Source organism: Pundamilia nyererei, unplaced genomic scaffold (assembly GCF_000239375.1).
Source record: "Pundamilia nyererei isolate P.nyererei 1_Seehausen unplaced genomic scaffold, PunNye1.0 scaffold00131, whole genome shotgun sequence".
NCBI lineage: Eukaryota > Metazoa > Chordata > Actinopteri > Cichliformes > Cichlidae > Pundamilia > Pundamilia nyererei.
This window is the reverse complement of record NW_005187532.1, coordinates 294844-319075: the sequence shown is the minus strand read 5'-3', so window position 1 is coordinate 319075 and position 24232 is coordinate 294844. Positions and strand designations below refer to the sequence as shown.

The 24232-nt window shown below is 45.0% G+C and overlaps 1 protein-coding gene across 2 annotated transcripts in view; it reads right to left on the bottom strand.

The window, feature by feature from the left end:
• grid1b (glutamate receptor, ionotropic, delta 1b) overlaps positions 1–18918 on the bottom strand; it is a 575964-nt gene extending 557046 nt beyond the window's left edge. For both annotated transcript variants that reach the window (XM_005743394.1, XM_005743393.1), the window contains exons 1-2: positions 18416–18918; positions 816–971 (exon numbers count right to left, since the gene is read on the bottom strand). In XM_005743394.1, the coding sequence (XP_005743451.1) occupies positions 816–971; positions 18416–18497 (238 nt within the window). In that variant the 5' untranslated portion in view covers positions 18498–18918. The remainder of the gene's footprint in view (positions 1–815; positions 972–18415) is intronic.
• Between the last annotated feature and the right edge of the window lie 5314 nt (positions 18919–24232).

Sequence of the window (24232 nt, the reverse complement as noted above, 5' to 3'; positions counted from 1 at the left end):
CATCATCACCATCATCCTCGAACGGCAATACCAGCCTAAGCACCACGCTTTCATCCTCTTTCGTGTCTGCGACGGCGTCACCTCCCCCCCCCCCCGCACATATTAATACCCCTTAATCATCGTCATCCTAATCACTGCAGGGATCCTCATCCTCGACACTCACATTATAATCAGCACCATCGTAACATTCATCAGCATCATTATCAATACCAGTTATATCCATTATCGTCACAACAGTCGTCTCATCACCAGCATCAACATCATCGTCATTAACTGCAGCAAAACAATCAGCATCCTCCAGTCTGAGCTTCATCATCCACATCATCATGGCCTTTTCTGCAGCCACGAGCGTACACATAAACAAATGTGTTCACAGCCACACGAGCTCCTCTCAAAGCTGAGAGGCCGTCTGTGCAGCTGGGCTCAGTGCTTCCCCCTAGCTTCCTCTGCAGGGAAAACAGCGAGGGAGAGAGAGAAGACTGAGAGAATGAATCTCAGAGGAAACCCTGAGAAACAGGAAAGAAGAGGCAAAGGACGGGCTCTGTGGAGCTGCATGAAAGACAAACAGCGTCCTCTGAGAGCTCTGGCAGAGCGGCTGCAGCTGCCGTGATTTAAACAGCATTTAGGAGGTTGATACCTGGGTCATTAGCTGTGAGGATACCTCAGCGAGAGGCGGCACCCGCACAATCTAAAGATTAACAGTCCAAGGCAGGAGTGTAAGAAGCAAGGAAAGCAGGAAACTGCAGAAAGCACTGCGGTCGAAAATCATCTGACACTCCCGCCATCACGTGACGTAAACGCAGCAGCGGCCTTACCTTCCTGCACCGCCTGGAAAGGGTTGTTGGGCGCGATGAGTTTAATCGAGTGTGTGATCTTCTCACTCTGCAGGATGTCGTCGTTCAGACTGAGGTCAGACACGGCGAGCTGGAACACCTGATCATCCTGCACTGCATTCTCCTCAAATATCGCACCTGGACAGGTAGAAACAGGGAGTGTAAACAGGTTAAGGACTTAAACACTGCTCTACTGAAAATACCACCCAGTTATCATTTTATTATCTCCACAGAAAAAAAATGTATATCTCAGCAAAAATCTGTATTCAAATTTCCTGTCAGCTAGAACACATGGTCTCCGGTCCTTTATCAGTACAAACCACTGAACTCCTGCAGTCACTAACAGTGTTGTGTATACCATCACCAAAGAAGCGCCATACTGTAATTACTGTAAGGTATGAATGTGCTAAGGATTCTCATGAGAGCTACTAATCAAAGAATTACACGTGGTTTATCGTTTCTTCAGTCATATCCACGATGGGGGGACAGAACAACAATCTGAGTTCATGCAGGACTTTGGACAAAGGTGTCGGAGCTGCTACCCTAGGCCCGGACAATATGAGAAAAACCTAATATCAAGATTTCTTTTGGGCGGGGGGGCTATATCGCAATACATGATATAAAAAAATCACAATATGTTTAAATATCCTTGAAAAATAAATGTTATTTTTAACCATATAGTGTATTTTTTTCCTACTTCAAATACAAGAAAATCTGAATAAAATGTTTTATTTTAACCAATTTTTAACCATCAATTACTGTGACAGTAAGTCTCTCGCTGTGGTCAACAGCAGACCTTTAACAAACAAAACAATACATCAAGAATTCACGAGACAAAATAAAACGATTGAAATAAAAAAAATAAAATAAAAAAAAAAGGTGTTCTTTGCTACTTGTAAGATATAAAAATTTATAAAATATAAAATGTGATGAACTCAAATTACAGGAATAAAATCTAGATAGTGACTAAAAAAAACGACTGATCTAGAGCAGTCACGTGTGGCACCGCTGGTTTAATTAACGTTTTCTTTGGTGTGTGGGGAGATGTTGATGGGCAGTTTAAGACTGTTTTAATTATGCAGTGTTTAATAACCCTTATGGTGTTATAGCACCACTAGGTGGGGGGTTGCCCTACTGTTGTCTCCTAGTGGGTGTGTGAGTACAGCGGCAGCTATAACATGCTGCTCGTGTTCTGTTCTCAGGAGAAACCTTACCGATGTAACGCTGTTTGATTTAACTGACTGGCTTAGAGCTATCTGGCTAACCTCCACACCACACGCCCGCTGGACCTGCTAGCTGCTCCTTCCTCACCAGACTGCCGTTACAAGTGGAATAATTTCAGGGTACTGCTACCCTTTGTTTTGCATTTAGTTCGACATCCAAACAGCAAGTCTCTTACTCTCGCTCGTCTGAAACTCCTGCCGTCGCCATATTTTCCCCTCTCTGGTAGCATATAAACACACATGCTCAGCGCAGTGCACCAGGTAGAACATTTTCAGGTTGGGAGGGGTTATTAATGACGTATTCGCAGCGTGTGGGAAAAAATACTTCCAGTAAATTACATGTAGATGGCTTAATATTGCCATGGCAACTGAGAGCCATTTTAACTATCGCATGCGGAACAACTCGCGATACATCGAGTATATTCGATATATCGCCCACCCCTACTTCCCCGTTCCGTTTTTTGAAGAGACAAGAATGATGCTAAAGAGCAGACCATGTTCAGCCACCTGAAACCCCCCAAAACAAGAACTCCTTTCTTACACAACATCGATGATGCAAACACAAACCACTAAAATCCTGAAAGCGCTACAGTTGATTTCAATCGTGTCCTTGAATCCGTCTCCTCACATACAAGCACAAGTTATCGAGTAATCAGACCACATCATATCTTAAAGACCTCAGCAGAGCTCTTCTCTCTCAGACTGTCGGTTTACTTGCGCTTCCTCTGTTATTTTTTTTTATTTATTTTTTTTAAAGTAAAATGGGAGATAGAGCCTCCAGCTATCAAACCAGTAGCGGGGTCTGATAGTAGATATCAACAGCTGCTGCAGCTGAGAAAGACTTCAGGATCTGGGTGGAGTGTTTTACTGCACGACGCTCACGAGCCCCATCGTTGAGATGATGCATGCATTTCATTTTATGAAAAAGCCAAAGGGGAAATCGTGGTGAGAAAATGAATAATAAACATGTATAAAATGAGCTTCTGTCCGGTTTTAAACATCTATGCGAGCGGATCGAGGACAGAAATGGACCGACAGGCCTAGAGAGGGGCAGACGGGTAGACAAATGGACGGGCTGATGAAACTTTCCAGATTCTGTTTGGGAAATTTGTCACGCACAATTAAGAAATTCCTGCCTACGAGTGAGAATTCAATTTGCCAGACTGCTTGTGCTCATTCATCTCTCCGAGTATCCAAATGAACTCTGCTCAGCCTCGCTGCGGATTTGAAGGCCTTCCTCGCAGGGGACGCTGTCTAGCTTCTGGGCTTGATCAATCAATCATCCACTTTTGAAATTGCAGTCAGTCGGGCGTTTTCAATTAAGAATGAGGCTTGTCAGAGACACGGTGGGGGGATTGATGTGAGGTTTATATTTCTGCTCGCAGCCACAGCAAACTGGTGAGCCTCAAACTTCAACAAGTTTAATTAATAATGAGTGCCAAGGGGAGAGGAGGTGGACTGTAGACCCACGGGTCTCTCTGTGAGCTCACAGTCAAACCTCCCAGGCTCTCTGCCACTGTCTGCTGCAAGGCAACTGGCACAATTAAAGGGCAAGTTCATCCAACAGGCTAAAACACACGACTCCCCCACTAAACACCAGCCACACCATTAAAGGTCCCATTACAGTGATTTTTAGTTTTAGTGTCGTTATTTTCCTCTGTATTATCGGTTCTGCCATTGCTTAGCTAACATAAACGAATGCAAGTCTGTTAATAAAAAGCATAGCATTATTGAAGCACTGCAAATTATTTAATCCCAACAGCCCCAACCAACCACATGATGTCACGTTCCACACTGACAGAAGATGGCGCTAAACGTGTTTTGAAACTTTAAGCTCTTCTTTCTTAAATCCAGCTTCACACCATGTCAGGTTATGAGAGCAGGGCTCAGTGGTGTAAATTAGCCTTGTGTCGCATTTCATGTCCCCTTTAAAACCTCTGACTGATAAAGAAAACAGCGAACACGATCATCTGCCGGGGAGTTAGACAGCACCTAAACATTAGTGCAGACCAAAAACTCGGTGAAGTGCAATCAATCTAAAGTCGAAGAAACACAACAAAGAGTTGAAGGCTGATTAATGAGCCTCAAAACTCTTTGATCCCAATTACAAAAGGGCAGATTTTAGAGTTGCTGACTCTGCAGTTTTTGGTGGCAGAAAGTGGGGCTGACGCAGTAATAAGCAGCCGGGTGACTGAAGAGGAGTTTAAAGTTTAAAAAAAATAAAGTATGCCCGCATGTTCTGAAGATTATTCACATATGTAGGCTTCTTCCTGTTAAAAGGGTGGTTTTCCTTCTCACTGTTGCCAACTGCCTACATAGCGGGTGGCAACTGGGTCGACCATCTTCCGTGGGATTGTGCAGCTCAGTAAAGGAGGACCTCGGGGTTTCTCCGGCTGAGCTGGTCCTTGGTCAGCCTCTCCGTGTTCCTGGGGAGTTTTTGCCTGAGTGTTTCTGGGGACACAATAATGTGACGGACCAGCTGTGGAAGTGACAGAAACCAGCAGAGGATTCATCACTGCTGTGAGAAAAAGATGCAGGTGATGGGAGCTTTAATCAAGCTAACAGTAAATAGCTGTTAGCTCGTCACACTTCCACTGTGTTTCCTGAGTTTTGTTGGTTTTTTGGTTGATCATTTTCCCTTCAGAGAGTGTGGAGGGCAATGGTGGTAAAATGGGAGGAGCCCTGGGATTGATCAAGTCCAACAGATTGTTGTTTCTGGAATGGACCAATGATTGAAGCCTTTTTACGTTCCAGTTTACTAGAGAGTGACGAGAGGACAGCAAAGCAGGGAGAGTGTGAGGGAAGACACGCAGCAAAGGGCCGCTCGGCTGGTAGCTAGCGACTTTAACTACCTGCAAACAAATCAACACGTTCAATGCAAACTCCAGGGGAGCAGCTTGCTGCTCTGTTTAAGGCTCAGCTCCCTCTTTGTGACTTGATAACAGAAAGCAATCAGTTCAGGAATACACATTTTTCCCAAGCATAGCTGCTGCCAACTGATCTCCAGTCCTGTGTGGCCGAGGCCTTAGGAGGTACTAACCAGGGGATCCGTGGTTCAATCTCAGTCTTCCAGGCTGCATGTCGAAGTGTTCTTGGGCAAGATAACGAACGCCTTGTCTCAGATCTGTAACAGACTCAGCAGCTAGCATGTGGGGAAACGCAAGTTTAAAGATGTGTGGGTCCAAGATGTGCTGATAACTTTTTAAAATTGGGAATCCAAGCAGCTGAGCCACATGTGAAACCAGAAAAGCTCCAAAGGCGCTCGAGTCTTTCATGTCTGCCGTTATAAGCCCCTGTTCAAACACAGACGTGCGCGCCGTTCAGCTCAGATGTTTCATTAAAGTTTGCTTTAACCGTCGCTGCACTGAGGCCTGAGATGTCACGGCTCCTGCTCATATTAAGTCGGCACCAGTTCTATGAATCGCTCTGCAAGCACGTTTCAAGGCTGTGTGTCCTGAATCAGGACAATTGAAGACATTTGACATTTGTAAAGACACGATTTGAAGTTTCCACCAACCCTGATCCAAATGTTCGGTTCACTACATCACACTGAGGATATTCAACTTTAAATTATGACTGTTCACTAAACAGCTGTGCGGATCACTTTATTAATGAACAGGTGAATTGCATCTTATGGGTTATTTTCATCTCTCTCACAGCACAAGCCTCCTCCAGTGTAACTCCACCCATCCTGTTTCCTGCTTCTTCGCCATGCTGTTCCCAACAAAAGCAAACATATGTCCTGCCATACATGCACCGCCTGCAAACTCTTTCGTCTGCCTACACTCGAGTCCTAAAACCGCAACAAAAGAGCCGTCGCATGTTTAACACCTGCTATAGTGAGTTGCACAAATCACCCCTGCAATCCGCACTCGTTTCAAAAATCCCGGCGTCCATCTGTCCTCACATACTCCACTTTAAATTGGAGGACAGCCTCTCTTTGGCAGGAGCTTCTTTCCTTCTGCCTTGGCGGTCCGCCTGGTGAGACAAAACTGTGCAGACTGAAAGCAAATTTGTCTCCTGGGACAATAAAGATTTTATATACATGACTGTCAGGTGAATGCAGTCTAAGAACAAATGCATTTTAATCTGACAGGCTTGCTGTTCCAGCAACAATCTGGCCTCTGCAAGCTTTAATGAGGAATGACGATTATAATCGAGACATGACGCTCACGATACCATCTCACATGCATGAAAGCTGGGTATCGACCAGTATTACATAAATGCCTTAAAAACGTGCTGTCACAGTATTTCTTGGCATTTAAACCACAGTTTATTGATATCCATTTGCTCCACAGAACGGCTTACAAACTTTGTTGGATTATTGAATTTTATGAATAAGCTGAACGGTTAATAAAGGCCACAGAAATGTGGGAATCCTGTTTAAGTTGGAAAATTAATGTGTGGCTTGGCTGACCTTTCTAGCATATTTGCAAACATTTCTACGCCACGTACAAGGTGGGAACTTCACACCAGCCAGCAGCCAAAAACCATTTATTCACCACTGATGCAAAAACAATGTATTGGAGCGGCTAAGTTTATCAAGCCCCCGCCTCTCGCTGGCAGGTAATCAACCAGGAGTCCAGGGCTGTGAGTCCCAGAGCTCAAGCTGAGTGGGAAAAAATATATATATACCAGAAAAAGCAGCTGCTTTATTTGGGGATTTAGCAGCTTCTGAGAGCTGGGACCATAAAGTCTGGCTTCTTGCTTGACCTATTAATCTCAGAAAGGCTTTATAGCGGCTGGGACTCTCACTGGGTCACCACATTCTCAGATTTTATTTCCCACCACCTGCTGCCAGCAAATAGATTTTATTTAGAAGAACATTTCCCTCCAATTATTTATGCATTGCATTTGTAGCAAGAAGGCAGATGATTGACAGCAACGTCAAAAGAGGAAAAAGTGAAGCAGTGTAACCGTCTCCATCATCTACACACATTTTACTCCAAAGTTAAAACTTTCAGTGAAGCTACTTTAAGACAGGGGAACGACGTGGAGCCGAGAGGCTCGTTTTTCAGTTTGGTGAGCAGCACAAGAGATGAAATAATTATTTTATTTTTATATTAAAGTTAAAACAAACAAACAAACAAACAAACAAACAAACAAACAACAGACACTAGAGCCAAGTGGGAAAATATGCAAGCATGTATTTCTCTTTTTCAGGGCAGTAATTACACTTTATGATAGTGGATGAGGATTTTCAACTCTCGTCTTTGTTTGTGCTTTTCTCTACACAATATACAAATAAAATACAGTTTTCAGACTAAACTGCAGCAAACTGAAGATAAATCATTAGAATGAACGCTCATTAATCAGGTAGGACGAGGGGGGCTGTTCTTATTTTTAAATCGTTACCAGTACTTGGTTTAATCCAACCTTTACGGATTCTCAAAGTCCTCCAAACCATTGAGAGAGACACACACACACACACACACACACACACACACACACACACACACCTCAAGGAGATGGCAGAAAGCACAAGAGAAGACTCTACAGAGACGGCACAGGTGATCTCAGTTTAGAAAGGTAACAAACGTAAAAATCTAAACGAAGCCACGTGAGGGTCTAACATTCAAAACAACACAGGAAGTGATGTAAAGACTAAGAGGGAAAACAACAGGAAACATTCACAATCACATGGACGAGGCTGAGCCCACCCAGTCTGCAAAAAACATTTCTGCAGATATTTCAGTTCACGTTCAACTTTCTGACACCAGGCAGTGACTGTGAGGGAAACCTGGGGGGAAATCCACAGTGTCCGACTGATAAACGTGTGATTCATGACACCTCCACCCTGCCTTTGCAGGTCTATCAACGCATGAGCGTGTCAGCATGTCTACCAGCACTCACACCATAGACAGCTTGTGTGTAACACTGAGGCCTAAATAAAAAGGGATGAGAATGAGAATCTGTGTTACGCTGATTGACTGCTTGGTGCTTGTATACTTTGTATTATGTATTGACATCCTGATGCAGGCTGCGTGGAAAGGATTAGCTGAAGGAAAGAAACAAAATGCAGAGGGCTTCAGGTCTGTTCAGGAAAACACTCGTACAGCTGCCTCCCTCTCAGCACCAAGGACAGCTCCTGTGACTGCAGGCTGGCTCACACATGAGATTTCCTCACATTAGCTTCTCAACATCCACCAGAGTGCCAGCAAATCACTTTGAGTGGGGTTAGGGTTAGGCAGCATTTTAGCCACATGTTAAAGTAGATTTCCACTGAGCTTTGCCCAACAGGTCAATACTCCACATAAAAAGGTAGCAAATATAACCCCGACCTGTTACTGAAAACGTGGATGTTGAAGACTGACGTCCATTTACTGTGAAAATCAGGACTCCTATAGATCATTTACTGTCCTGACAGCCTGCATCAACAACAGCAACTAATAAATGAACATAAATATATAGAGATGCTGTCAGTCGTGGTGCTGCCACAGTGGGACTTTTACGACAGTATCAAGACGCCGCTGGCTTCGGTCTACCTATACCGGCTCTGATTTCTGTCGTCCATTAATCAGCGGAAGAGGCCGATGTCGGCACCCACAGTCATTGCAATTACACTCACTCCTTTCATCACCCTCATACAGGAAAATCCAATCCTATTAAAGGTTTAATAAGTGGTAATACAAAAGCTGCCATTTATCTTTCCAGCAGCCCATGTGGCAAATCGCTGGTAGGCTAAACTACAGGGAAATAAAACATACGTGGCAGAACACTCGACTGTTATTACATGCAAGAGTGCAAATTATACTTTACATTGTCCTCCAGCCTCCCTCAGCGAGAGGTGGTGTGGTGGATCCTGCCCTCACCAGGATGCTAATGACAAACAGGACTCTACAATAACCGGTTTAATAAAGCCTAGTGCTGGATGCTAATACTGTACATGTTTGTGTGACTGTGGAGCTCATTAAATACAATTTGGATGACTGTTATGTATGAGGATATATTGTGCTGAAGTATTCTTATACTCACGTGTAATTACAGAACAGGTGAAATTAACTGGCAGGCAAAAGAAGAACGAGCAACAATACAAGTCAGGGAAAGAAACACAAACGGCTAAAATGACTCATGCTGAGCTCAAACTTCCAAACAAACCTGGTAGGTTGGTAACAAATTTTGAAATTCAAAACTTGAACCAAAACCAATATATTTAACCAAGAAAGACCACTAATACCATCGAGTCTTTAAATAGTGGAAATGTTCTAATTAAAACAAACCAATATGTTGCTCCACCCTCTGTCAGCGACATTTAAATCTGCCTGAGGTGAAACTAAACTTTAGTTTGGGTCAAAGGTCGCACAAAGTCTGTCAGGTAGCAAACACCACATCTTAGGGGCAGGTACAAAATAAAACTGACTACAGACCACAGGAGAAAATCATGAAGAATTATTCATGAAACAAAGTGACTGGGAAGCCGAACCTCAAAGAAGGACCGAGTAGTTATGCTGTCAGTGATTGGCTTTTTGAACACAGGTTGGCAAGACAACTGGCAGGAAACAGAACAATGACAGAAGCCACGGTGAAATGCATGAAGGTGGACGTTTATGAAATAAAACAGGAAATGGATTCAAACCCAAGACAAGCATAGACGTATAGGAGCGATGCAAACGACGACAGATTAGAGAAGAAAATGTGACAAAGCTGAACTCGTCCTGCTGCTCTCTGTACTTAAGTACCACTGAAGAGGAAAAGCTCCATTTAGCAGGTTTGCATCAATAACAGAAGCTACATGCCAATCAAGGTCAGGTGATGCGGAGAATTAGTCTTCACATCCGCTCTGTGGAAACTGGATATTATTCTGATGCTGGACACAGTGGAAGTGAAATGAATAATGTGGAGGTTTAAACACAAAGCAGCACAACGAGAAGATTTATAGCAACCAGGAGTTTGGGTGACATTTCCCCAGAGTCCAATGGAGGATGCAGCGGAGCTATTATCATAATTAAACATCCAAATAAGCGGCGCTGCAGCACCGTGACCTTCAGGCGTACAAGGGGAAAAAAAAAACTGTCCCAGCAGCCCAGCTCCTCCTGCCTGTGAGCACAGAGCATGTTCTCACAGTCAGACATCAGCAGCTGAAGCTCGACTCCATCCTCAAACCCAAAGTTTCACCTGACATGTGAAGCACTGAGCTCCTCTTCCTCATGTTCAACAGCCAATGAAACATGCACGTGTGCAGATTAGCTTTGGCTCTCATAACAGACAGTCATATACACGAGATCAGTTCTGCTGTGGACACAATATGGCATATATTAAGATCCACCGAGCTGCTGCAGCTGGAAGAGCCTGTTAAACATCAGCGAGCAGCAGCATCTAATACAAGAAATCCAACACGAGAAGCTTCAAATTAAACCAGAAGTCCTGACGGACCGTGTAAAGTGGTAACATGTTGTAATGTACCGATGCGTCAAAGCTTCAGTGTCTCAAAACAAAGCAATCATTGGGCCACGCTTGGAATTTAAAAAGATGCATCTGCAGGACGGGGTTCTAAAATCCATCTCTGCCAAGAGCTACCCAAGCAGAGCCTGTGCACGCGAGCACGTGACTTCAGTTTAGCCAGAGTAAAAAAAAGTAAATGCCAAATAAAAGACTCCAAATACATTTACAGAAAAAGGAGGAAACATTGTGTGCAGCCTCCTTACTCGAAGAAATTTCATCTATTTGAACATTTTTAAAAGGAAAAAGCTCACGTGTTTGTTTGTTTCCCATCCTGGTTTATTTTTGTTGTTTTGCTTTCAGGCCGTCTGAGTTTTCCTTCTAATTGTCCTGTAGTTACTCAATTGAAAACATTATTTGTCCTCCCAAAGGCCAATTTCAGACGAGTAGGTTTGAAAACAAAAACAACAAAGCATCTGACCAACAACAGCCAAACTGAATTATTCAAAACAGAATTTAAACTGGGGAATAATAACACCGATACTGTAAATGGGCACAACATTTTAAACCTTTATTCACATCAAACCAAGCAATCAACATTTCTCCTAACCGCCCCATCAAAAGCACCATTACCAACAACAATACTGGTTTGGGTGATAAACATGACCAGAGACCAAAGTCTAGCTTGAACCGTGATGTTCATGTCTGAAGTGAGGAGCAGCGAGGAGAGGGCACAGGAAGGAGTGTGAGGATGAAGGAGGTCTGACAGGAGAAGATCAGTGAGAACTTTGACGATAAGAAGCAAAATCTAGTATTGGATACGTCGAGGAATCGGGAGCCAATGAAGGTGGATGACACTGGATGTAACCTGCTGCAGAGTTCTACGATTTGGAGGATTTTTTGGGAGAGCAGGGAGAATGGCACTACAATAATCCAAACACAAGGTGAGAGCATGAACCAGGATCGAGTGCTGTGTTGACGAAGAAAAGGGCAAAGTCTAGAAATCGAATCTGCGGCGCTACAGATTCTGATGAGGGTGGTGAAGAAAAGAGCATTGCCCGAGATGACTCCAAGACTTTTGACACAAGTGCGGACCTAACAACCGGTTCCACAAAGGGGCGCATGATGTTTTAATGTCTGACTTGTTTAAATGAAATTTTCAGTCGGCTACTTTCACGAGGGGAGCTTCTTCTGTCAGCTGCCTGAATCACACACCAGAGTCAGGTGGAATGACCTGTATTTTTTTGAGGCATCTCAGGACAATCACATAGACAGTGTATGAGATGGATGTAGCCACGGTGACGTCACCCACGGGTTCCTGATGCCCGTTAGTCTCAAGACTCAACGTTTTCACCACCTCGATGTTTTAAAGATGGACTGGTGCACGCTCATTAATGAGCATTTCCTGCTGAATCCTCCTGTCTGACTCTCAGGATGACTTTGCAGAGTCTGGACTTAATATTTCATTCAAAGTGACGTCAAGCGTTAGTCTGAGCCCATGAAGTCATCAGGAGCGTGTTTACCAAGTTCACCGTGAAAGGAGCTGCTTCTGGGAGCCCACTCTGGTACGTCCTGTGGAATCATCAGCACTACTTTGAATTGGCTCCGGCAGCCACATCAGAGCTGGCATGCAAAGCAGCCGCGCTGGGCGTATTCCCGAGGTAAAACAGGCTAAACACAGAAAAGACTAAATGCTGACAATGTGAGGTTAATGTGAGAGATTAACCTTCGAAGTCAAAGCAGCGAGTAACAGACAACGCTACATTTTGCTACCATCATCATATTCTAGTTACATGTTCAGATTTGCATAATTAACAGCAAAGAACAGGGCTGTGGACGTGTTGATGAAGAACAGTGATACACACGTGTTCATCAGCACATCTCACTTAAACACTGAGCGGCCATGTGGGTGAAACAGTCAAGTTTAAAGCGAACGGTTCTCCGTCCTGGGAAACAAACTCAATTTTGAAACGGAGTTAGCGTGCTGAGGATCAGTCGCATGTAGAGACAATCACGAGTCTGCACAGCAGCTTAAAACGGACCAAAAATAATGAAAGAAACATCAGCAGCAGCTTTCAGAACCCTGTTATTAGTCGAGCCGGCTCATTTTCCAGGTTGTTCCTGCCGGCCTGCCCACACAGTCGCTTCTCCTCCTCTGTTTGTCACAGAGAATCTGAAGCAACACTAACGTTTCTCTGCAGAGTATTTTAATGCCCTCGCAGGGTCAAGCACTCTGCTGCAAGCCACGTTCATTCAGTCCGCAAAGTGAGGCTGCTGCATTATGTGAGAGACGCCTGCTCCTTGTTCAGTGTGTGTGTTGTGTGTGCAGGTGGTGGAGGTAAATGGCCTGGCTAAGCCTTCACTGAGACAGTGCGGGAAGCCTTTTGCGTTGTTCCCTAACTGGGTTAGTTTATCTTATTTAGCGGTGGGGCGAGAAAAGGCCGCAGCTGTTCATTCGCGTTGCCAGCCTCAACAGATTGGATTCCTGCAGTTCGAGATCGCCTTTCCAAAGCTGGGCGACGGATGAGCACGGCTCTCTTCCTGCTAGCCGCCACACTAATGCCGTAAATCATCCCGAGTCAGCTGCCTGGCTCGTGGGATGGGGTAATCTCTCCTCCTCAGGCTCCTTATAAAAAGTGACTTGTTATCCGTTTGGCCTGAGGGGCGTTTAGAGGACCTTCAGATCTGGAAAACAGCCCACAGGGAACAGGAAGAGCTACAACCTGAGTCCAGCAGCATCAGGGAATGAAGGCAGACACCGACAATAGGAGCTTGCATCTAACGTCTTTTACATGACAACGTCTGCATCATTTTCACAGCTGCTGAAGACTGTCACAAAAAAGAAATGGCTGTGAGCAAGCATTAAAAACCTCAAAGTAAAGTATGACCGCATCCCTGATTTCACACAATGACCAGTTTAAAAAACCACTACAATGAAATACCACCAGATATAAAGATGTGTCTTATGACGAGACTGAAAAACAGACAGTGGTGGGTACACGCTCTCCGCACCAAGCGGATGATAATATGGTCTAACTGGTGTTTAAGCTGGTGACCGTAACAAAGGTGTCGCCTCAAATCTGCGAGGAGTTGAGAATCGGAAAATATTGGAATGGAAAAACTAAATGAAGCCACCTGCACGAGCTTCTGCTGCTAAAAGCAACACAAGAGGAAGAAACAGCACCTGTCCAGTGATGACCTCTGAGAAAGCACCATGTGACAGTGAGAAGAAAAAGGAACCCATTTCAACAGGAATGAACCAATAACAGGACGAGTCTCTGCGAGGATGGCGATCCACTCATCAGCTGTGAAGATGAGCGGGAAAGAAGGAGCCAAGAAAAGCACGTTGAAGCCTTCACTTCAGTTTGAATGCGTGCAGCGACCCTCCGCTGGGGGAACGTGGGTCTTTACAAACCTAGACTGATGATTTGTGCTCTGCTGCGCTGAAACAGGAACTCCGAAGCTGGCCTGAAATGTTATTGTGAGCTGCAGCGTTTCAAATTTCCCTTCAGCGGAACGAAGATATCTTTTATCTATTAAACATAAACATAAGGGATATGCTGAGCTTCTCTCTGTTGCAGAGTGAGCTGAACAAATGTATTTGTCGAGTTTTGTCAGACACAAATGTTTGTCATGTTTCCTACAAACAACAGCTCGATATTGTCTCAACATGGCTGATTCATCGGTCTGCAGGCGCGTCTGCGGAGGTTTGACAACCTGATATTTTGTCTCTTTTCATAATGATTTCACCTTCCTCTCCTTTGAACAGAGATGTTTGCATGAGCCCCCTGAGAGCAGCCATCATGTCAGGACTGTAGCTCGCTGACAGCTTGATGTCTGATATTTAATTAAAGGCCAACATTAATTCCAGCCCCATCCCCACCTGTTTGCAGCTCCTGCCCCTGACCTCCAATCAGACAAACTGATGTTCCTTGACCACAGCTTTCCTTCCCAGGCAGCTGTTTGCACTGATTTTGTGCACATTCAACCAAAGAGGAAGAAGGGTGGGGCTAATTAGAGCCGCCAGCTGCTGCTGGGAGGAGATGACGAAAACCTGCCCGGCCTCGGACCTCACAGAGCAGGATTTTACTGCACAAATGCCCACGGACACATTAAGTGGGTCAAAGGCTGAAGCAGGTTGAGTGAAGGCCACAAACCTTCACGTTTTCATCCAAATCGGCTTTTTCACAGATCAACCCTCCGTCCTGCGACACCCTCTGCCTGCCACTGAGCCACTACAGGCAGCAGCAGAGAGGAAGGGACAAACAAACCGGGATATGTCACCGCCGATAAGCAGCGCGGCCGGACGAGACAGATGCTCGGGCAGGGGTTTCAGGGGCCGACAGTGGAACATGTCACATCTGATCTAGGTTCAGCTCTGCTGCCAAGCCAGACTGTCAGTAGGTTCGGGGAACGACGGAAGCCGAGTGACACAATCAGACAAAGTGTCTGCATCTACAAGGATGAGGCCAATCTGTCCGTACTGTATATTTATCCATGTACACATTTTTGCACATTTAAGGGTCTTTGATGTGTAAACAAGCTGCAACAACGATCATTTTTCACGCTGGGATTATGATTTGCAATGAGACATTTTGAGCCATCAAATGCACTGCGATCAATAGCAGACACAAAAGTGACAACAGCCTCTGACTCGTCGATGATTGCAACATCATGTTGAGTCACACTTTTTGAAGGGTCTCTTAATTAAGGGGAAAAGTGGAAACACAGCACGTCCTCACCTCAGAAACAGGAGCTTCAGCGCATGGCTAACATCACTCTGTCTTACTCTCTTCCTCCTTGTTGTTCTTTATTATTAGAATTTATAGAAATAAAAATAAACACTAATAGCATTTTTAAAAAACAAAATCATATATCAAGCTTCACCAAAAGCATCTTTCTTTGTTTTATTTATGTGAATTTCCTCAAATAATCGCACATAACTTATAATCTGTGGCATTTCTTCCATATTGGACACAAAGCGGGTGCTGTGGGGTTAGTGACCCTCCACTGGTGCTTATGACCCACTTAAGTCTACGTGGTTTCAAACGGGACCTGATGCTGGGGAGTGGATATAAGAGCCAGAGTGCCAGAGCCTCCCTCTGATTCAAATCCAACTCTTATTGATTCCTGGTTGAAACATCTGTAAGAGTCCAAAGTTTCTGCAGTGTGAAGCCGTCACTCTCTTCACTCTCCATGACACCTCCACCTGCCTTTCAACTCTTCCCCCTACACACCGACTTGGCCATAAACGCTCCCAGATCAACCAACGTTAAAGTCTTCTCTGATTTAAAAAGAAAACGACAAGAAGAATAATGAGAATAATTTTGCAAAACAAACCCAGGTGCAGCCGACTGTCTGGTGTGAAAAATCCCAAAATAGCTTTAATTAAACTTACAGAAAGGAGCTCACAAAACAGGAAACGCAGGATCAGCCAAAGCATCCAACACACGGTGCAACTACAATCAAATCAGGTGAGACGAGGCTCTGTATGAACCCACACAGGGCTGAGGAAGCACAGGTGGAAACAGTTAGGGTGGGAAAGACAATTATAAAGCCAGGAAATGAAACAGGAAGTCAATGAAGAGTTACACAAGAAATACTTTCAAAATAAAACAGGAAATCAGGGATTAACCAAAACCTTAAGTTTTAACTAAACCAGACACCACAATTGCCTCTTCATGGCAATAAAAGAAGAGCATCACTGGTTCTCTGGATGAACGACAAAACCGAGTGTAGTCGTATGAAAGCTAAAGAACTCTAAGCCTTTAAACACTGTGCCACCAGGAAGCCTCGTAGCACCAGGCAGGAAGGTTTTATATAAAACTTTGGCAGAATAAATAAGCCCACAGGCGATCAATAACTGTGCTGACGCTTGTGCAGGGATCAAGGGGGATTTTCTGATATATTTTAATGCATATGATTTGTTTTAGCAGGCAGGCGGGGGCCGAGCCTGCAGAAAACTCAGAGAATCTGGTTTGAAGAGTACAGTACACGCACATCCTGGTCAACAAAGAATCCTCACGTATCTGTGAAGCAGAATCTGCAGGGCTCCACCACCAAGACCAACACCACAGGTATGGACACGCAACAATACACCAGAGGTTGCAGGCGAGATTTGCACTCACAAGTTGCAACATTTATTTTCATTTTTCTGTCGGCTGGACACGAGCTCCTCCTCGCGTGGAGAGAACACTGAGCTTCTTTCTACCTGCAGCTCTGACATCTCTAAACTCTTATGGCTTCTATTTTTCTTCGTTTAGCTCCCAAATTTGCTCATAAATAACGCCAGCAGCACCAGCTGCATGTTCACGCCTGCTCTGACTGGCATCACCCCCCACCCCCTCATCCTACCCCTGATTTGTTGCATTTACTGTTCTGTGTTGTGGATAATCTGGTATCACTGTTCTCTCTTGTTGCCATGAGCCGAGTGAATCCAGATTTTCTCCCGAGGGACAGTGAAGTAGCCATCCATCTGTGCAGCCCTCCATCTACACTCTGAGATTCATTCTGTGGCGAACGAGGAGCTGCTGAAAAATGGCCAACAACAGGTTTTAATTCCTCCAAGTGTCATCTGTGCATGTACAAATAAGGACGAAGCCAAACCTAAAGAGCTGGCACACAAAGCACAAAGCAATCTGCCATCTCCATCTCAGTGCTGAAACGAAGACTCACCTCATGTTACTGGTGTGTGTGTGTGTGTGTGTGTGTGTGTGTGTGTGTGTGTGTGTGTGTGTGTGTGTGTGTGTGTGTGTGTGTGTGTGTGTGTGTGCTGATGTTTTCATCACAGCAGGAATGACATTTTAGTTTTCTCTTAATGGAGATGCAACGTTTCAGAAGCAACATGTCATAGAGTCAAGTAGGAAGTGCATTCATTTGAGACTAAATACCTCTAACACCCCCCCCACCACCACCACCACCACCACCACACATACGCGGAGAGAGACCACCACCAACCCCTGCTCTTTCTACAACCTCCAACCACATCCGCTTCTCTCTCTCTTCCCTCTCCTGGCTCCAACCATGAGGCCACCGCAGTGCTGCTGCCGGCCCTGTTCGATGGCCGAAGCTGCAGGAGAGACCTGATTACTCTTATTTATTTATTTAATATTTGAAATTTCTCCTTTTCTAAACTGGTTTGCAGGCGTGCTGCATCCAACCACCTCAAGGCCGAGCGGAGCCTCTGAGTGGAATTAGTGCAAACTGGGGAGTTTAAGCGAGAAGTGCGTGATTGCTGTGAGTTTGCGTGTCAGCCTCCCCCCTCTCACTGACTTCACTGCATCCTCCCTCAATTCTTTCGACTAAAAACAGAAAGAAATAAAAAGTGTCTTGACTAGAATCTCCGGATTATCATATCAAGAAGGACGCACGAGCAGAGAGCGGCGCTCACAGCCCGAACAGTCGGTGTTTGTCCCCTTTGTCATCTCTTCCCCTAGCGCTTGATTAACATTTCACTCACGTCCAATTCAAAGTTCAGGCTTATAGATGAGGGGAGGCGAGGGAGTGGGGAGAGGGGTGAAGGAGGAAGAAGGGGAGAGGGAGGCGGATGGGTGAAACTAAACCCTCCAAACACCCACGTCGGGCCAGATTCTCCTGCCAGCCTCAGATTTGGGGGTTTTTTACGCATCCTTCTCTGGGAAGGATGGAGGGGTTGTGGATGAGATGCAGGGGTGGTGAGATGGCGCGGCGTAACACTTTGCGGGCACTTCTAGCAGGTCTGCGCTGCGTGGGTCTGAGGCTGGATGCAACAGCCCCCCCCTCCCTACACGTTACCCTGGCACGGATCGGAACGATAATCAGCTGTGAGCTCGAGTCTCTTTTCGCCGGAGAAGAAGAGGCTGACTGGCTGAAAATCGGCACCGAAAACTCAGCACTGAAATTCTTCAGCGACTCAACTTAAAACAGCAAATTTCCCTTCGTGCGTGGAGCCGTGGGCACGGCTCTGCCTGCAGCAGGAGAGGCGCCCCGGCCGGTTCTTACCGATGTGAATGATGGAGTCGGCGCTCACAGTGTTGCATTGCAATATCCACAGGGAATGAAATAACAATATCAGCGTTTCCATCTCCAGCGTGAGCCAAAGGGGCGCATCCACGGATCCACCTCGCTTTATGCTTTTTATTGTCTTTCTCTGTTTTTCTCCAGCGGTGCTGCCGAGCAAATCCAAAATAAGCGTCGGTGCGTAAAAGCGGCAGCGGCGGCAGAAGCAGCAGCGGCGGCAGCGGCAGCAGCGAGGAGCAGTGCTGAGTGAAATCAGCAGCGAGTACTCGTCAAAACGTCCAAGAAGAAAAACCCAAATCCAAAAAGAGCAAACTGTTGGCCGAAGTCGAGAGAAAGAAGACGTAGAAGCTCCCGCGGCTCCGGAGAGAAAGCAACCCGGGTGAGCGAGAAGGGGAGAGGGGAAGGATGAGAGAAGACACGGGGGTTGGATTCAGAGGTTGAGATCCGCCGGACGAGCAGCTCTGACTCTCTACCTCCGAGTATGAGACATAACACACTGCAAACTGCGGAGGAGGAGGGACGCTCTCTCTCTCCCCTCCCTCTCTCTCGCTCTCTCTCGGTCCTTCTCTCCTCTCCTCCGACCCACGTGACTGCGGAGCCTCTATCTACGGCGCTGTAAGCCCGACCGGAGAAAAGAGAGGCGAGGGCTGGAGATGGATATGGAGGGATGGATGAGAGCGCAGCGCGAAGGAGACGTGCGGAGGTGGTGGCGCCCTGGACTCTGGCTTGGTGGCAAGTGGGCTCGTGACTCGTGGGTCGCTTTTATTTGTCTTTACCGAGTGGAGCCGGTGATGAACTCGAGACAGCCCGGCGCGCTTATCCCTCCGTCCGGAGTTCACGGACACTCCGCGGCCGCTGCGGTGGCCGTGCTGCCCGCGTGTTGTTCGGTCACGTCGCGTGACTCTGACCGCGGTGTCCGTGCGTAAATCCAAGACCCGCGCGATGTGTCGCGTTTTTCTTTTTGCTCTCTGGTGACAGAAAGACGAAGAGCACGCGGCTCCTCTGTCGCAAACGTCTCGTGCTTCTCGTGGGTCTGCGTGGGTTTGTATGAATGAATGTGTTGGAGTGGAGCAGCAGCGCGGATCTGCGCTTCCTCCGGGCGGCTTGGATAGGTCGTGGGTGACGCGCTGGGCACTGTCGGAGGTTTACACCACCCCAAAAACCAAACAAGTTCCTCTTTCAAGCGGTTCCCTCGCAACCGCAACACCTGTAACCCGTGACGTATTCAGAGCTCCGGGTGTCACACACACAGGTTTTGGGCGTCGCAGCGTGCGTAAAATCTTCCCCCAGCGCCGAGTGGAGGCTCTACAGAAACGGAGCGGGAAAGAACCAAACGCGGAGACTCGTGGGGTTTGGTTTTATTTTATTTTTTGTTTATGCGTGGACGCACCGTGGCACAGACACGCTGCGAGGGAGAGGAGGGGAGTGATGAAGGCAGGTGAGTGTCTCCCAGCAGCCCTGAAGCTGCGGCTCTCTCACACCGTGGGGAGGATGCCTCCACTGCACGTGTCACTCTGCGAGTTTTCTGGTGACTTGAAACCACTGACTGTGACACTGTGACGTCATGACCTCTCCCCCGATGTCATTCCAGGTGAACCGGGGCTGTGACGGACTGTGGATGGCTGCCACCCTGCGTGCAAGACTGCTACACGTGACCTTACAATTAAAGGATATTTCTTGCGAATGACTCAGAAATGTCTTTTAATTGTTCGGTTAAGTCTAGCTCTGCTGAGGAACCCGAGAGGAACCTTCCAGCTGACGGTTTCAGCACCACGCGGGTCCGGACAGCTCCTCTGGATTCCCCGCACACTTTCTTATACGGAGTGTCAGAAGGGACAAAAGTATCCGCAGGGGTATCTGACGAGTCAAATGAATAAAAGAATATTCACCAGCAGAGAAAAGCAGACCGCAGTGAGATTCGTTTAATAGATTCTTTAATGGACTCAGTAGAATCTGCAGGAACAAGAGTGACTTAAACAAACTGAAGCATTACTCTTATTGCAGTTAGTCTGATTTGTACTCCTCCCGTTCTCTTACTGAACAGGTGCTGATGAGGTTTCACATCAAACTGAGTGCTTGTGCAGATACACCACAACATCGAGTGAGTTTATGTGAGCGCAGATGATGTTTTGGTTAATGAGGCTTCACCATTAGCCTTTGCTAATTTGTTAAAATGTGCATGAATGAGTGTGTTTAGAGCAGCTGCACTGGGAAAACTGTGAAGCTTGTTATTACTTCTGCACCCAAATATGTTTCTGAGCTGACGAGGATCTAAAATGAGCTCCGACTGATTGCAGCTCCGTCACTTTTATGCAGTTGACTGTGAATCTGTGGACAAACATGTACACTCTCCAGCCAATTACAAATTCAGCCAATCCACGTGTACCTCGCTAATGTTTTCAGTTTTGAATGTAAGAGGGGTTCACACTGTCATCTTCATCAATATACATCTATAAAGTCAGCACCCTCACCGGTAATAATCGTTACAGTCATCAGTGCTCATCTAAATGACATAATCCCTCCATTATAATCCTGATCATTAACATGAGGCATCATCACTCAATCAATACTCTTTAAAACAAATAAGTAGAAAAGTGCCGTGTAGCATCTGTGAGCAGGAATTAAACTGCAGTCATGCAAATAGTGATATTAGGATATGCCACATATCTAATATATGTTGTATTAGACGTCTTTATTTTACCACTTGTAAAGCATGCATCACTAAATTATTAAAATTAATTCAGAGTATAATGGTTCCTCTACGGGTTGAGAAAATTCTCCTTCCTCTTAATTAGAATCAATTATTTTAAAAGTCATTATGTTAACTGAAAAATGTATTTCCAGGAGGAGTGAGCAGGTCTTTCTCAGCTAATGAAAACTCGGGCAATTTGGAGCTACACGGGTTCCACGCGACATTATTAGATGATGATATTAGATGTTTAATATTCCTAATGATTGAAATCTTCATAAGTAATTGACTTTTATTGTACCTGATTTCACACACACACACACACACACACACACACACACACACACACACACACACACCTGACCTGAAATGACACAGGCTTGTTAAAAGGAGTCTCTCCATTGGTGGAACATCACACCCCCTACTGGCAGCAAGCTGTTACTGCGGGGCTTTTATTCTGAAGGTGAAATAAAGCGCCTGAAATGCAAATTCTGGTCGTTACTTGTTCTGTTGGACATTTATTGAAATCAGCTAATAAAAGATAAACATTTCCTCAGTGTGACGTGTCAGTTAAATGATGTAACCTGTCAACATTTGCTTCCAATATAAAAATCAAAAGAATTATATTTTACTTATATCTCAAGGTCAGTTTAAAAAAAAAATCAGATTTTGAGCACAAAATCTGCTCCTCAGTCTTTCCATTCATATATTTATAAAACACCTCATTCATTAAAAAGCACTGTGAGAATTGATTTTTTTGTAAAAGTATTTCCTGATTCATGAAGCGGATAAAACAAACCTCTCTGTGTAAAAACCTTTTGACTCCAACATGTAAATCCACAGAAATGGATTTGAAATCGTGTTTTATTCATGTTACATTTCTGCTCTGGGAAATAATAATTATAAGTTAAATTAGTACCTCATGCGCATTTTCAAAAATTAAAACTGTAATATGAAATTTGTTATCATAATTTCAGTAATTAACTGGGGAGGTTTCAGAGGACTCTGTAGTACTTTTTAAAATACACACATTTCGTAATACACACACTTTAAAGGACATATTTGATTTTTAAGAAAGTACTATTAAACTCCTCTGTGTAAATCTTCTAAACTGGATCGTTTGATGCTGTTGATGGAGATTACTGGCTTGGTTTCGGTTTCTCTGTTTTTTAGAGTAGGCGTTGTTCATCATTATAATTCAGAAGAAACATAAATTATTCATTATTGTACTAATGTAGACTTTTTCGGGCTCTGCACTTTACGTGAGTATTTCTTTCTGACTAGTTTTTGTTGTTACTCGCCACTGTTTAACACAAATGTACTTTCTACTATTTACATCTTCAGAACAGACTCGACTTCAGCTACAAGACATCTGAGGGGAGTTATTATTTCCCGTAACTGAGCGCCTTCAAACATTCAACCGATTTAAATCTAATTTGAGGGAACAATTCTGCTGGCGTATCAATCACGTGTTTAATCCACACAAAGAGGGAAAAGAGGCACAAATCATAATCGATGCATCATGTATTGTACTGTAGTCAGAGATCGAAGTAGTCCAGAACAATCCGGAACAATGTGTTTGGTGCAGATGTCCATAAACCGAGCTTTAGCATTTAGCTAGCTGTTGAAGAGCAGCGAGCGTAATCGGTGTAACGGTTCAGTGAGTGTCCGGTAATTTCAAATACAACATTTCTAACAGCTCAACAAATGTCAGCGAACACGTAAACTGTTTGCTGCCACAGCTAGCTAAAGGTTCAGATGCTCCATTTCCCACAATGAGAGAGAACGTGCAAGAAAAGCAGGAACGGCAAGAACGACGAAAGATTACTTTGAAAGGTAAGAAAAAGCTTACATGTAATGTCTTCATCCAGTTTTGGATCCACACATCACGTGTCCGTGAATTATGCTTTTGTGAAGCTTCCTGTAAAACAAGTTGAAGTATATCAGCTTTGTAGTATCCAGAAACCTGAAAATACCAGATACTGTACTGCAGACTAAACAGGTCAGTTTGTGGATTCATTACTTTACGGGGTGGCTGTAGCTCAGGTGGCAGAGCAGGTCAGCCACTAATCAGAAGGTCGGTGGTTCGATCCCAGGCTGCCTCCTGGCTGCATGCCAAATATCCTTGGGCAAGATATTAACCCCGTGTTTGCCTACTGGTGGTGGTCAGAGGGCCCGGTGGCGCCTGTGTCCGGCAGCCTCGCTTCTGTCAGTGCGCCCCAGGGCGGCTGTGGCTACAATGTAGCTGCCATCACCAATGTGTGTGTGGATGGGTGAATGACTGAATGTAGTGTAAAGCGCTTTGGGGTCCTATGGACTAGAAAAGCGCTATACAAATGCAGGCCATTTACTTCCAGGCTTCTTTAATTCATTATCATCAGGTTTCTTTAAAAGATCCCTGAAAAGCCTTCAGTTGATCCAGAACGCGTTTATCCTTTTTATAATAAAATAACTTTGAGTATTGCTTGTGTTTGCCCTGGAAGAATCTGTCAATGGTGTAAGCACCAGAACAAGATGGACGGTCTTGAGTCTGAAATCATTCAATAAAACGATCAAATGAAGCAGTTTATGTGTTCAAATGCAGGTTTTCTAACATGTCTTTATGCATATGCAAGATTTTACTCCCACTTGCTCTTGTTCTACTTTGTGTGCATCACAGACGTGTCAGGGGCAAGCATGGCCAGCAGTACTTGAAATAAGTATATTAACACATGTTAATGTGTTAATATTAATGCATATTAGGTATATGCATTAATATTAGGAGAAATAATAGCGCCGGAAAGGTGAAGATGCAGGAGAAAGCCTGCCAACACAGGAAAGACGGGCAACAGGAAATCAATGAGAGCTGTGTTTTAGTCTGGTTAGTTTGGCTCGTGCATGTGTTACACGACTAAATCACTCACTAAGATGGCACAAGTCACCACACACTGCTGACTTCCATCATTCTTAAAACTCAGCTCGTAGTATTTTTCTTCCCGCATAAAGACTGTTGCTCCATTTTCTCTCTGCCACCCACACTTTAAAAATCTGATTTATGTCGCTGCTTTTAAGCACTCATTTACGCACTGAGCGAATCTGCCACTAAGACTGAACAGTAAGTGCCTGTAGTA